General features: G+C 33.1%; 2 protein-coding genes across 2 annotated transcripts; both read left to right on the top strand.

Moving 5' to 3' along the window:
• Positions 1 to 1,431: 1,431 nt before the first annotated feature.
• LOC107890514 (protein BCCIP homolog) lies at positions 1,432 to 4,833 on the top strand. Its single transcript, XM_016814980.2, has 9 exons — positions 1,432 to 1,659; positions 1,952 to 2,106; positions 2,243 to 2,313; positions 2,413 to 2,637; positions 3,317 to 3,526; positions 3,646 to 3,711; positions 3,798 to 3,887; positions 3,995 to 4,051; positions 4,255 to 4,833. Exons 2-9 carry the CDS (start codon positions 1,965 to 1,967, stop codon positions 4,351 to 4,353), a joined length of 960 nt encoding a protein of 319 aa, XP_016670469.2. The 5' UTR covers positions 1,432 to 1,659; positions 1,952 to 1,964; the 3' UTR covers positions 4,354 to 4,833.
• Positions 4,834 to 8,313: 3,480 nt separating this feature from the next.
• Positions 8,314 to 15,766, top strand: LOC107892822 (transcription factor bHLH77). The gene is made up of 7 exons (XM_041101274.1): positions 8,314 to 9,107; positions 9,186 to 9,356; positions 9,440 to 9,505; positions 14,902 to 14,970; positions 15,063 to 15,134; positions 15,224 to 15,436; positions 15,515 to 15,766. Exons 1-7 carry the CDS (start codon positions 8,508 to 8,510, stop codon positions 15,650 to 15,652), a joined length of 1,329 nt encoding a protein of 442 aa, XP_040957208.1. The 5' UTR covers positions 8,314 to 8,507; the 3' UTR covers positions 15,653 to 15,766.
• Positions 15,767 to 16,161: the final 395 nt, after the last annotated feature.

Below are 16,161 nucleotides of genomic sequence, written 5' to 3'. Positions count from 1 at the left end.
TCATCATTACTCTTCAAAATTATCTTCCTTGCTAAATGATCATTTTGCCCCTATGATTCTTCAAAATTCCTCTATTGACTCATCACTTAGTTTGGTAAAATTGTGATTTAACCCCTCATACTATTTCCACTTATTCAATTTGGTCCTAATTCATCAATTTTCCTTAGTTTCTAGATCATTCCATCATTAAAATATTTGCACTATTGGTCCTTCAACTTTTTTATATTTACACTTTAACCCCTCAAATTTTAAGTATTTACTCTTGGGCTACAATTTTTTTCTCAATTTTGCGATTTAGTCCTTTCTTGAATTAATATATCATAATATACTTCTCAATGTTGACATAACTCAAAATTTCCCTTTTTATCATTTTATTTTCTTATTTTACTATATCAAGGATAATATTTTACTTTCTTACTGTAGTAATTTTCGGGGTATTACAAGCTTGACACACGAATAGCTCTAAATTCTATGATTTGTTCAATAAAATAATCTCCATATATAGAGGTCCTATTTATGTTTATTTTAATATAAGTTTACATGTATTGGCTGAATGAGCTTTAGCTCGATTAATATTGTTTCTATTGCAACAGTAAAAATGATGTAGTTTGAGCACGCTTAATCACGTTTTAACTCCAATTTAATAGTTTATGGGTAAAAGTTAACATTGTAAAAAATGGTTCACATGACTTTAGTCCATGTATTTTTATTTCTAGGAATTTAATTTCTCTACTTTTTAAATTTCAAAATTAAAATAAAACTGTTAACACTATTAAAATTATATTGTTAAATTTAGGTTCATTACAATGTCCTTTTTTAGTTAAATGAGTACCAAGTGAGTATTTTTTTATTTCAAATTGTTACACCAACAATTTCAACAAAAAAATTAACAATATTAACAATTGAACCTAAAATATGAAATATGAAAATTAAAGGGACTAAATTTCAAATTTGTGAAGAATACAGAGACTTATGGCACATTTTAACCTATTTATATAAATAATTTAAAAGAAAAATTATTTGGCATGCTACTAGTGTGTTTTTAAACTCCACAAGTAAACTCAGAGGGTTGACAAGTGTCTTATAGATACACATGTCAATTTTATAGAAATACTTGTGAAAAAAAATATTATCAGTATACTAAATACTCACACATAAGTTAATAATAAATCTCAAAAAAAGATTTTAATAAGAGCTTTTATTTAATTGTTTCAACTAAAAAAATTAAGTTTTACTAAGCATGATCAAATTACAAATTTATTAATAATTAAGTGATCAAATTATAAAATTATTAATAATTAAATGACTAAATTGTAAATTTACTCATCCCCGTCTAAACTTTGTTAGGAATTTATAATTTTTTGAATTGGAGGAAAATTTATAATTTTTAATCAATTTATAATTTTTTTTAATTGAAGGAATTAAAGTGTAAACTTAGTAAATAGTTTAGCGAAAAAAAGAAAAACCTCACATCACCCAAGCGCAAAAATACCCCTAAAAATCTTCGTCGGCGCTTCCTCGGCTGTATCCGCTTTTGCTACGGCGGCGCCGTTCGGTAGAATCTCCTCCAAAAAACAAACAACGACAACGAAAGCTACGGTCCTTTTTTCCTTTGGAAACCGCTCCAAAAGCCTAAGCTTTGCTCATATTTTGCCAAAGGTATGTACAAATTCCAACTCTTTTTTTTTTCCTTTTATCCATTTTATTTATCTTTTATTTGAATTAGGTTTTGTTCAGCTGAGCTTAAGCTGTATTTCAATGGTGAAAGTAAAAGTACTTAGCTCAGTGCTGTTTGAATGTGTAATTAATTTTTGAATAAAGTTATTTTATTAGGCTAGGGATTTAAGGTCTTTGATCCGGCACCTTTTCTGCAAAACCTGTATGTGTGTGTGTGTGTGTGTGTGTGTGTGTATACACACTACTAACCCTTGATTTGCTGCCAACTTTTCAGCTGATTAACGAAGATGCCGCGGAAACCAGCTAGGCATCATAGATTGTTACCAGTTCGGCCTTTAACTTTCTCACCATTTGCTCGTTCTGTTGCTCGAGTTGCTACTCCTTACCTGGTTAAACATCACATGCACGATGCCATGCAGCAATCTGCTGGTTTGTTTTTTTTTTTCTTTATTTTGTGTGTGTGCTTAAAGTGATAAATAATTGCTTTTCTGTTGCTGTTATCTGCTTGACTTTTACTGGTATTTTCGATTTTCGCATTCTTATTATTTTCTGGCCTAAACTGTAGGTGATGAATTTAAGGAGAAGTTAAAAAACGTAGACAGACAATCCGAGTCATCTGAGGATGAAGAATTTGATGTAAGTACTTAATTACAGGTAACGTTGATTATACTATGAAATATATCTAAAGGTTTTTAGTTAATTTGTCCCTTTTCTTTCTCCTTCTATCTTTAAAAGGGAGTTGTCCAAGCAGATTTTGCATTCTTTGACCCAAAACCAGATGATTTTCATGGTGTGAAAACATTGCTGCAATCCTACCTTGATAACAAGCAGTGGGATTTGAGCGGTTTTGTAGACTTGATACTGGGACAAGCCACCGTTGGAACTGTTGTTAAATTAGAGGATGATGAAGACAATGGAGTTTTTTCTATAATTACTGCCCTTAACTTGGGGAGATACAAGGTAAGAAAGTTATTCTTTTGATCTGAATGGCTGTTAACTGTTCTTTGTTGAACTGTTTCCTATTTGCAAGATTAATTTACTGACCCTAACTTGAAATTGATATACTAGAAGGTAATCCATACTGTTGATCTGCTAAATATTGCACCATCCTGGTTTTGCTATTGTTGGAATAGATTAAATAGTTACCTTGTACTTGATTGTATAGAATCTTAGTTAAAATCCCATAGAGAGAATAATGGACTAAGTTAAATGACCAATATCATTCAATGTGATAGATCAGGTAGTAGACAACTATGTTGGGTCTTTCTTTTCATTTTTCATGAAGTGACTGCATCTGAGGCATATTTGGATATGGGTATGAGAATATGATCTTCTAAGTACCTTTCAAATACATGGAAATCTTGAAAAAAATTTGAACATACCCATTTTTTACCCTTGTCGTAATCCAACACTCACAGCTGAGTCTAGGTAACACAAACAAACAAAACTTTTAAATGAATCTTTCTTGTTGTACTGGTGGTTGATGCCTACCTAAAGGCTAAATATCTTTTATTCCTTCTTGAACTGTGGGTTCTTCGATAAAGTTTATCTGTTGAGGTGCTATTTCTTGTGTCAACATGCGAAACCCTTATATACCAAATGGTGTAGCTAAAATGTTGTGAATGTTGTTGTTTGCTAGGATCACAAATGTATTACAGAGCTCAAGGAGTTCCTTCTTAACATATGCCATGAGAAAGATAAAATAGGAAACTTGAGATCACTTTTGGGAGATGAAGCACAGAAAGTGGGTCTCCTGGTTTCCCAATGTGTCGTGAACCTTCCTCCTGAACTCTTGCCGCCTCTTTATGATGCACTCTTTGATGAAATTTCATGGGCTACTGAAGATGAGGTTAGATTTTGAGTAATGTGTTACACTTAATAAAAAGTATTATCTTCTTTATCTACCAAAAGCACTTATCATTGGTAGTAAACTTATATATATATATGTTCTTGTTTCACTTTTTGAAGCCCACAGAGGAGTTGCGTAATTGCTTCCGGTTCAAATTTTACGTAGTAGTAAGCAAATTTTACAAGGTATAAGATCTTTCTTGTGCTGCTTTTACTTTTCATGTGAGCATATTTTGATTATTCTTTCCCTGACTTTCGAGCTGAATCTACAGCACAAGAATGCAAATCAGAAAAGGTCTTCAAGCACTGACAAAGATGAGGCTTTCGTATATATTAAGCCTGAAGATGAGATTTTGCATAAGGTATTGATTCTTTGATCCATGTAATGTGTAATGCCATATGTTTTACGTGTCTATTGGTTTGTTTTCGTTTTTACATTTTAATGATTTCCTTTTAAAACACATTTCAGCTGAGCATGTGGTCCTTCCTTTTTCCATTGCAAACTCAACAGGTTGCAACTCATGAGGTTAGTAGAACTCAACATCAATTTTATCATCATCGATCCGTTTTAGTTCATCTCTAAATTCTGTTTTTGAGATCTAAAATTTTGATAGTTCATTAACTTGTCTTTACCGTTCTTTTTCAGACCAATGGGGTATAATTACCTTTGTATTCTTGTTTTTGATTAATAACTATAATTATCTTCCAACGGTCGGATCTTTTTTGCAGCTAAAAAATTACCAGCTAACAGGGATTGTTATGGCTGTCAAAGCAGAAGACATTTCCTCATTCCGACAACAATTGCATGCTTTGATAAATGAATCTTGAATCTCGTTGAAAGAATGCAAAATTTTTGACACCTTAAGTACTGTATTTCTAACTTAAACGATTTTGCACGAGTTTGCTGTTCCGATAAATGTTGAAGATGCAACCCGATAATGGAGGAGTTGCAGGAAGGTAAGAATCAAGACTCCAGTTTGCAAGCATAGCGAACACTCGGACCTGATTTAGGTGACATTTTTGTTGGAATGAATTTTATTGTGATATAAAAGCTTCTCTTTTTTTTTTTTAAACTTTAAATATATATGTTTGTGACTTAAGGTCCTTCAAGGACCCTTTAAATATCTTAGGGCTGGGCACGGTGGATTTCCTCAAATTTGATCTTGATTCAACTTGAACTCGATTTTTCAAAAAAAAAAAATCCGATTCTAATGGATTGGGTATGATGTTGGATTTGGGTTTTCTTTTTTGACATCCCTACTTATAACCCGGTTGAGCATTATTAATAACATGTAAAATTATGAATTATATAGTTTCCAAATGAAATGAGTCACTCCTATGGTTCAGTTTACATGGATTGGCGTTATTAGTAACATGTAATTTCCAAATGAAATGAGACTCGTAAACTAACATACGCCGTTTTATATTTTCTATATATTCAAAATTTTGAATAAGAAAAAAAAAGAGTTAGTTTTAAAAAGTGAACATTCTAATAATATTTATTTTCATAACAGTTTCATTTGTGTTAAGATGTTTGTTATTAAGAGATGATTGTTATATACTGATAATAATATGTTATTATAAAGAGATAATTGTTGTAGGCTTACTAAAAAAAAAATCAAATCAATAAAATTAAAAGGCGTATAACATGAGCATGTATTATTGTATGTATATTTATTTTACATTTTTTCACATGATTAATTATAATATTCATAAATTTAATAATATCAATTAATCAATATGAGTCCATTTATAAGTTTATTATATATTATTAACACATTAAATATAAATTTTTATTTTATTTAAAAATGAAAAAAATAAATAATTAAACAAGAAAAGAAAAGTAGTTAAAGGGTTTTAGCATTCCAATACCAAAGTTGGCAGTGAGTTAAGAAAAGTAATTAAAAAGCCAAATAAAGAGGAATCCCCCAAAGTTAAATGTATTATTTATAGCAATAATCATTGGTGAAAGTCGGTGAACATTGAACCCAGAAATTGATCATCATAATACTATGCTTAACGTGTTCACATTTTTTAATCCAAAAACTTTATTAAATTTAAAATATGAAAGAAAAAAAACAATCTTTAAAGAAATTCAATGTAATGGAGAAATCAAGAGATTCATTTGCCTTAGAGGATTATTCGTAAAAGAATTGCATTATATTGTATACCTAATTGTGTTGAATTTAAAAGGATTGAAGGTTCACATTGATTTTAGTTCGGACAAGTAAATACATACCTATTTAGGGAAAACTTGTTCATTAATTTATGTACTTAATTTGTTCATAGGGTTCATGCAAATTTATTGTTTTTTTAGTTTGTAATTAAATTTTCAAGGAAAATGTCTTAATAAGAAGAGAATGATCTAGATTCTGTGTAAAAATAAATTTATAATTTGATGAATAATTTAAAACTAAATAATATATTATATTGTACCAAATTACTCTTTGGAGGAAACCCAAACTATATACTTTCATATCCATCTTATTTTTGCTCTTAATATATATAGGAGGTAGTGTAAATAGTAACTATATATTCTTAATTGAAGTTATAATGACAGTGATAGAGTATAACCAAGTTCATTGTTTCTTTAGGACGTGGGGCTTTTCTTCAATATATATAGTAGGGTGCTCGTGAGCGGGGGTCTAAATATGATATTAATATATTTTATGTTTGCTTAAATTTGATCTGGCTTAAAATTTTGTTTAAATTCGTCCGTATTTACAAAAGATTAACCCAAGTTTATTTTGGTCCCGTTTATATTATTTTTATATTTAGTAATTTTATACAATTTTTATTTATAGAAATTTTTTATATAGTCATCTTAACATTATTCTAATGTTTACATTAGGTTTAATTTTTTTGATATGTTCTAAATTACGTAATATATAAAAAAATAACATAAAATAAAGTATTATAAATTTAAAACGTGTCGGGTTAGGTTCGGGCCTTAAATGTTCAAGCCCGAACCCAACCCATATTTTAAACGAACTTAGTTTTTTTGCATAAGCTCATTTTTCGGACCTAATATTTTATCTAAACTCTCTCAAATTTCGGACAAACCTTCAAACCTCAACAGATAACCTCAACCATATATAAACACAAATATATTCGTGAAGATACAATGGTAAAGTTATAATGAGACAATTTACCCAAATGCATTAGCATTTAAATTATATTTTAACGCAAGAAAAACATAAACAATTATATATATTACCATATTGCAAGGCATTTGATAATTTGTTACTAAATATGACTTATAAACAATTATTATTTTCCTTTTATGAAATATCTATGGTTTAAATTAATCACTTTTATTGGTGGGTCGGATTAAATTAAATTAAAAAAATAAAATGTCATGTCTAAATCTATTTTTTGAATTAGACAGATTCTTTCCAAATGTCAAGCTAACTTAAATTTAAACTATTTGCATCTATATTCTTTGAATATTTGATATCTAAAATAAATTAAATTTTTTAACATTAATTTTATGTAAATTTTTGTCATATTTGTTTTTATTGATATAATGTCTAACACTATTTATAACTCTTCTTCATTCTTTAAATAAGAGGATAATGCGTCTCAGCACACTCATATCTACGTTCTCCTAAACGGGTAACAATGCCGATACCAATTGAAATAAAACTTAATCAGCAAGAAATTAACTTTGAATTCATTATAATAAATTTAATATTAATATGTATACAATATGTACAATCACATTACTGATATTGTGCAATTCATCTTTTCTTTTTCTTGAAAAAATTTTCATGTGTCCAAAAATTAAAAGGTTCATGAATGTTAGGGAATTAATTATAAATAAAAAAAGTATTTAATTGTTGACTGAACTCTCTTGATTTGACCTATAATTAAGCTATTAATTTATAAAAAAAGTAACAATTAGTGGGTTTAAATTTGAGTCACAAAATACACAAATTAAAATAAATAAATAAATTCTAAAGTGGGGGCTAAGCTATTATGAGTTTCCAATTTGAAGGGTGAGATACGATTTCCCAACTCAACTTGCCCACGCCTAGAGAGAGATGGCAGCGGATCGGAGCAGTGGGGTTTTGCCTGCCCCATTCCCATTCCATATTTCCTTAAATATTAATTTATTAGCTTCGAATTTCATAAAAAAAAAATTCAAGACTTTGGTCTCACTTGATATGTCATAGTTTATAATATAAATAATGTTGTTTATTTTGTAATGATATTATTAATTATTTTTAAATATAATTATGCTAGAGTAAATTTTATTCTATATTTTAAATTAAAATATAAAGGGTATTTTGATAATTAACCCGACACAAGGCGGGTGGATTTTTTAAAATCTATTTCGAAATTCGATTAGATTAAGTTGAGTTTCTTTTACCATCCAACATATATGTATAATGAGTATAATTATATTGATAAATACAACCCATATTATTACTAAAACATTAAAGTTACAAAAAAAATTTAAAGTTAATTTTACATATTTATCTAATTTTGTATTATTTACATTTGCTTAATTCCATTGTATATTATGTTGTACCGCATTCATGTTGAATTTCCAATAAATTAAAAAGAAATATTACATTATACCAAAATTTAAAGATGCTTTAAGTTTTCCACTATATATTTAAAGTAAAATTATGGAAATAAAAAGGAAGTTATTCATAAAAAATAGGTGATATTGAATTATAATGATTTAATTTTAAAAAATTATAATCAAGTTGTGATGGTATATATAAATTAAGATGAAAGACACATTTGTCTATCATTGCTTGTTCTTCAGTTCACTCTCCATCTCATTTCTCTTTTAAATTTCTTTCATTGTTTCCTTTTTCCTTTTGCATTTCTAAGCTCCAACACATTCTTTCCACTCAATTCTACTACAACGCAAAACCTTTGCTTTTTCCAGAAAAAAAAAATTCTGGGTTTTGTCTCTTGATAGAAAAGAAACTTTCTTATTTTTCCTACATTCTTCCTTTCGTTTTTTAATGGCTGGGGGACTACGAACAGCAGAACAACAGTGGAATTCGTATCCTTTTGGGATTGAAATGCAAAGACATGAACTGAATTCCGCATCAGAAAAAGTGGGGAATTGTTTTTTTAATCCAAATTGGGATAATTCAATGGTTCAAAGTGGTTCCTTTGACTCCTCATTGAGTTCCATGGTGTCGTCTTCTTCAGCAATATCAAATGCTGGAACTGTTCTTCCTGGTTATGAACACAATATGGTGATCAGAAAATTGATTGGAAGATTAGGAAACGATTATAATTATAGTAGTTATACTTCATCACAGCCTTTGATCAAATCCAACAATGCTAACACTCCATTCAATATAATCCCAAAGCTCAATCTTCCATTTTCTTCTGACCCTGGATTTTCTGAAAGAGCTCCTAGATTTTCCAGCTTCGATGGTGAACTTGGATTTAATAGGAATGAATTTCAAGCTAATATTCCAGATTCCAAGCGAGGATCTTTATTAGTTTCTGAAAATATCCCACGCCAAAACAATGTCAATTTCCGGAAAAGGAAATCAATTCCGAGTGGAAAAGCAGAGGAAACCCCATCAATGGCAGCTGCTGATAGCAAGGTAATGTAAATTCAGTCACTGCAAATTACTGGGAATTGTTTAAAATTTCCAATTTCTTATATAGTCACAAAATTCCAGATTGTTGCTGGTGCAAAAAGAAGCAAGAAAGATAGAGCTGATGAAGAACACCATGGCAATGGTGAAAAACATAATAAGGTGAAATCAAAAGCAGCAATGGCACCAATGGAGTATGTCCATGTGAGGGCAAGAAGGGGTCAAGCTACTGATGGTCATAGCCTTGCTGAAAGAGTATGAAATTAAAACCTTAAAACAACAAAATCTAAATTGCCATTTTTGTGTTTCTTTTGCCTATTTTTCGTGTATTTTTCCAGGTTCGAAGAGAGAAAATAAGTGAAAGGATGAAACTTTTACAGGATCTTGTTCCAGGCTGCAACAAGGTAATGTTGAAAGGTCAACAAAGGTAGGAAGCAACTTGTTAAAAAGGTTGAGCAAGTTGCACCAATGTTGAAAAGTTGAATGGGATAATTGCAATTTTGGTCCCTAATTTTTTAGGCCATTTGCAAGTTAGTCCCTGAACTTCAACTATAAATAGGCCTTTTCATTTTTCATTTCAACTATCCCAACCAATCTTTCTCTCTTAGTTTTCTCTCTTCTCCCATTTGAGAATTCTTAAGGAATTCTATTTGTTTGTAATACTTTGAAGATAGTAAAGTTATCATGTGGTGTTAGTGCCCGAGGACGTAGGTATAATTTACCGAACCTCGTTAAAACTCTTGTGTTCTTTCTTCTCCTATTTTTCTTTCAATATTTGAGGGTATAATAGTAGTATTTAATTGTGCTATTAAATTACTATAGAAGGGATATTCTGTCTAAGGAAAGACTTGGTATTTAAGAGATTCATGTGATCCACCTCTCTTTCCTGGGAATTGAACTTTGTGTGATTTTTTAGTACAATAATTTACACGCTTCCGACCCTATTGGAACAACAAGTGGTATCAAGAGCCGAAGGTTAATCGTAGTATGCTCTGTGGTTGCAGTTTAAACTGATCTTCCACATCAGAAAAGATTTCCTTAGGTATATTGAAAGATTATGGAGAAAACGGTTGGTGTAGGAGCTTCAACATCGTCCATGTGGACAAGACCGACAATTGCAAATGCAAGATTGGCCGTGGAGATCTTTGATGGCACGGGCCATTTTGGTATGTGGCAAAGTGAGGTTCTAGATGCCCTTTTTCAGCAGGGTCTAGACATTGCCATTGATGAAGAGAAACCAGATGATGTACAGGAGAAAGATTGGAAGGCGATCAATCGGTTGGCATGTGGCACAATTCGATCATGCCTTTCTCGAGAGCAGAGGTATGCTTTTTCAAAGGAGACTTCTGCAAATAAGTTGTGGGTGGCACTTGAAGAAAATTTTTTGAAGAAAAACAGTCAAAATAAGCTCCACTTGAAGAAAAGACTGTTTCGCTTCACATACGTCCCAAGTACCACAATGAATGATCACATCACCAAATTTAATCAGTTAGTCACTGATTTGCTGAATATGGATGAGACATTCAAAGATGAAGATTTGGCTTTGATGCTGTTGGGGTCACTTCCTAAGGAGTTTGAGTTCCTAGAAACTACTCTACTTCATGGCAGGAGTGATATATCTCTGAGCGAAGTCTGTGCGGCCTTATACAGTTATGAACAGAGAAAGAAGGACAAACAGAAAAACTCAATCAGAGATACAGAAGCTTTAGTAGTCCGAGGTCGTTCATACACTCGGAAGAAAACTCAAAAGGGGAGATCAAAGTCAAAGTCCAGACTCGGGAAAGATGAATGTGCTTTTTGTCATGAGAAAGGCCACTGGAAGAAAAATTGTCCAAAGCTGAAGAATAAGGGAAAAGTTGCTGTAGATGCTTGTGTTGCTAAGCATGATACTAGTGACTCTGAACTATCACTGGTTGCATCATCATCGTCGTTCCATTCAGATGAGTGGATATTGGATTCGGGTTGTACCTATCATATGTCCCCTAACCGGGAGTGGTTCTCTGATTTAGTAGAACTAAATGGAGGAGTTGTTTATATGGGCAATGACAATGCCTGTAAAACTGTTGGGATAGGTTCAATCCAATTAAAGAATCAAGATGGATCAACCAGAGTTCTGACTGATGTTCGGTACGTGCCCAGTTTGAAGAAAAATCTCATCTCATTGGGAGCCTTAGAATCCAATGGTTCAGTTGTTACTATGAGAGATGGGATTTTGAAAGTGACATCTGGCGCACTTGTGATATTGAAGGGCATCAGGAAAAATAACTTGTATTACTACCAAGGTAGTACAGTTATTGGAGCAGTCGCTACAGCTTCCGGTAACAAAGAATTGGACTCAATGCAGTTGTGGCATATGAAGTTGGGACATGCCAGCGAAAAATCCTTGCAAATTCTGGCAAAGCAAGGATTGTTGAAAGGTGCAAAGGCTTACAAATTAAAATTTTGCGAGCATTGTGTTCTGGGAAAGCAAAAGAGAGTGAAATTCGGTACTGCTATCCATAATACAAAAGGTATTTTGGAATATGTTCACTCAGATGTGTGGGGGCCTTCCAAGACACCTTCATTGGGAGGAAAACACTACTTTGTTACTTTTGTTGATGACTTTTCCAGAAGAGTTTGGGTGTATACCATGAGAACTAAGGATGAAGTGCTTAGAGTTTTTCTTAAATGGAAAACTATGATCGAAAACCAGACTGGCAAGAAAATCAAGCGGCTTAGGATGGACAATGGAGGGGAATATAAAAGTGATCCGTTCTTCGATGTGTGCCAAGAGTATGGTATTGTTCGACACTTCACAGTTAGGGATACACCACAGCAGAATGGATTGGCAGAGCGTATGAATCGAACATTGCTGGAGAAAGTTCGATGTATGTTGTCCAATGCTGGGTTGGGCAAGCAATTTTGGGCTGAGGCTGTGACATACGCTGGCCATCTTGTTAATCGTTTGCCATCATCTGTATTAGAAAGAAAAACTCCTATGGAGGTATGGTCTGGAAAACCGGCTACAGATTATGATTCCTTACATGTGTTTGGATCCACTGCATATTACCATGTGAAGGAGTCAAAGTTAGATCCGAGGGCAAAGAAAGCTCTCTTTATGGGAATCACTTCTGGAGTGAAGGGATTTCGTCTTTGGTGCTTAAGCACAAAGAAAATGATCTGTAACAGAGATGTTACCTTTGATGAATCTGCCACATTGAAAAAGGTAGCAGATAAAGATATTCAGACGAGCAATACTCCACAGCAGGTGGAGTGTACTCCAAAACAGGTGGAGTTTGAGCAGATGGGGATTTGCCCAGTTAATAAGTCTAATTCTCCAGCCACAATGGAGGAATTAGAGGTTGAAGAGGTTCTGACCCAAGAACCACTAAGTACACCAGAACCAGTTGCAGTTGCAAGGCCACGGAGAGAAATTCGTAAACCTGCTCGATTTACTGATATGGTGGCCTACGTCATTCCCGTTGTTGATGATATTCCTATCACTTATCAAGAAGCAATGCAAAGCTTAGAAAGTGATAAATGGAAAAGCGCCATGGATGAAGAAATGCAGTCTCTCCTGAAGAATAATACTTGGGAATTGGCGCAATTACCGAAAGGTAAAAGGGTGATCGGATGCAAGTGGGTATTCGCAAAGAAAGATGGATCTCCTAGCAAGAAGGATATTCGCTACAAGGCAAGATTGGTAGCTAAAGGCTACGCTCAGAAGGAGGGAATTGACTACAATGATGTATTTTCCCCTGTTGTGAAGCATTCCTCCATTAGAATTTTGTTGGCCTTGGTAGCACAGTTGAATTTGGAGCTAGCTCAACTTGATGTTAAGACGGCTTTCTTGCATGGTGAGTTAGAAGAGGAGATCTATATGACTCAGCCCGAAGGATACACAGATGCTGGTGGTAGAAATTGGGTTGTAAGCTGAACAAATCGCTATATGGATTGAAGCAATCCCCGAGGCAGTGGTACAAGCGATTTGATAGCTTTATGAGAAGGCAGAAGTACACAAGAAGCAAATATGACAATTGTGTATATTTGCAGAAGCTGCATGACGGATCTTTCATTTATCTACTCTTGTATGTTGATGATATGTTAATCGCTTCGAAGAGCCAAAATGAGATAGATAAGCTAAAGGCTCAGTTGAATCAAGAGTTCGAGATGAAAGATCTAGGTGAGGCCAAGAAGATTCTCGGCATGGAGATAAGTAGAGATAGACCGAGAGGCAAGCTCTGTTTAAATCAAAAGCAATATCTGAAAAAGGTATTACAATGTTTTGGTGTAAATGAAAACACAAAACATGTAAGTACCCCACTTGCTTCTCATTTGAAACTTAGTGCTCAATTATCTCCGAAGACTGAAGATGAAAGAGAATATATGGCGAAAGTCCCATATGCTAATGCAGTTGGGAGTTTGATGTATACGATGGTGTGTACGAGGCCTGACATTTCACAAGCTGTTGGAGTTGTGAGCAGGTATATGCATGATCTTGGAAAAGGACATTGGCAAGCTGTGAAATGGATTCTACGGTATCTTCGAAAAACCGTAGATGTTGGTTTAATTTTTGAACAGGATGAAGCACTTGGTCAGTTTGTAGTTGGATATGTTGATTCCGAATTTGCTGGTGATTTAGATAAACGTCGTTCAACTACGGGGTATCTGTTTACTCTTGCGAAAGCCCAGTGAGTTGGAAGTCTACCTTACAGTCTACAGTAGCTGTGTCTACTACAGAGGCAGAATATATGGCAGTTACAGAAGCTGTTAAGGAGGCTATTTGGCTTAATGGATTATTGAAAGACTTGAGAGTTGTTCAAAGTCACATTAGTCTATATTGTGACAGTCAGAGTGCTATTCATTTAGCGAAAAATCAAGTCTATCATTCAAGAACCAAGCATATCGACGTAAGATATCACTTTGTGCGGGAAGTCTTTGAAAAAGGAAAAATTCTACTTCAGAAGATTCCGACAGCAGATAATCCCGCAGATATGATGACCAAAGTGGTAACAACAATCAAGTTTAATCATTGTTTGAACTTGATTAACATCCTGAGAATTTGAACACCTACAGGTGTATGGCGCTCGAGAGCGCATTTAGAGGCACTACAAAAGATAACTTTATCGAATTTGGGGAGTTGAAGGAAGTGTGTGAAGATGTGATTATCCTAATCAAATCTTCAAGGTGGAGATTGTTGAAAGGTCAACAAAGGTAGGAAGCAAATTGTTAAAAAGGTTGAGCAAGTTGCACCGAATGTTGAAAAGTTGAATGGGATAATTGTAAGTTTGGTCCCTAATTTTTTAGGCCATTTGCAAGTTAGTCCCTGAACTTCAACTATAAATAGGCCTTTTCATTTTTCATTTCAACTATCCCAACCAATCTTTCTCTCTTAGTTTTCTCTCTTTTCCCATTTGAGAATTCTTAAGGAATTCTATTTGTTTGTAATACTTTGAAGATAGTAAAGTTATCATCTGGTGTTAGTGCCCGAGGACGTAGGTATAATTTACCGAACCTCGTTAAAACTCTTGTGTTCTTTCTTGTCCTATTTTTCTTTCAATATTTGAGGGTATAATAGTAGTATTTAATTGTGCTATTAAATTACTATAGAAGGGATATTCTGTCTAAGGAAAGACTTGGTATTTAAGAGATCCATGTGATCCACCTCTCTTTCTTGGGAATTGAACTTTGTGTGATTTTTTAGTACAATAATCTACACGCTTCCGACCCTATTGGAACAACAGGTAACATATGTGTTCGATACTATGTCCGGATTGGCATTCAACACGGGTTACTAAATTGAGATCAAAATTTGTTGCAGGTGACTGGTAAAGCACTTATGCTTGATGAAATTATTAACTACGTGCAGTCGTTGCAGCGTCAAGTCGAGGTAAACCGGAAATTTGGACCGTTTCCGATGTTGGTTTTCGGTTTTGGTTTACATAGTTATAAGATCATACTCAACCTATATACGTTCTGCAGTTTCTATCTATGAAGTTGGCTACTTTGAGTCCAAGAATGGATATTAACATGGAATCTATTGTATCAATGGATGTAAGTTAATGTTAATCTCCATTGTTCATTGTTTACGGTATCTCATCCGAACTTTCGAGTGAAGATCTTGAATCCGTTGTGCGTTGCAGATGTTTCGATGTTGCGGATCTTTGTCGAGTACCATGTTTTCGATCGATTCTTCTGCATCTGCATTTGGTTTTGGATATGAACACCAGCAAAGGGTGCCTATGCACAATGGTGAATACGATAATGCTAAGACTCGATTCTTCGAGAATTCCCCAAATTCGGGATTGCAAAAAACTAGAGACCCCATTGATGATCTTACTGATGCTAACTCTCGGGTAATCAATGGAATTAGTTGTTCAATTAGTTTCTTAATTCCCATTTCATATTTTTGAAGTTCACATTGTGTCTTTCAGGTTGGATTATTTTGGGATGATGATGATCTACATAGCATTGTTCAAATGGGATTTGGCCAAAATCAGCCACAAAGCTACCAAGGTATGGTCGGACATAGGTCCGATATGGGTATGCTAGATTTTTCTTTTCTTTTTTAAGGTTTTCCATGCGTTGGGTTCTTTAAAGGATTATATCTCAATACCCATATCTCAATATGCATCAAATACAGATTATGATTTCAAAACGAATTTTTTGATGCAATTTTTATCTGTAGGGAAAAATTAAGCTCTAATTATCATTAGACGAAATTTTAGAATCCTTTTATATATAGGGAATTATAAAAATGTTAGATTTGAGTATGCATTCGATGTTTAAAAGTTTTTTTTTAAATATTTGAAGATCTTATTTACTTAATTATATATTAATATATCCATTTTCTATCATGTTTCTTGACAACCAAACAACACTATAATAAACTCAAGATGATACCTATTCCAATTGCTTTCATTTTCATGTGGAAATTCTAAACTCGATAATATTAGACAGACATGAATATAACTTGAAAAAATAATTAAAATATAATATAAAATATGATACAACATGAAAAAATATGAATATATCAATCGAAGGTCTCAAAATTTAGATTATAACAAAATAAAGTACACTA

Source organism: Gossypium hirsutum, chromosome D09 (assembly GCF_007990345.1).
Source record: "Gossypium hirsutum isolate 1008001.06 chromosome D09, Gossypium_hirsutum_v2.1, whole genome shotgun sequence".
NCBI lineage: Eukaryota > Viridiplantae > Streptophyta > Magnoliopsida > Malvales > Malvaceae > Gossypium > Gossypium hirsutum.
Note: the sequence above shows the minus strand (reverse complement) of the source record. Positions and strands in the feature narration are given on the sequence as shown.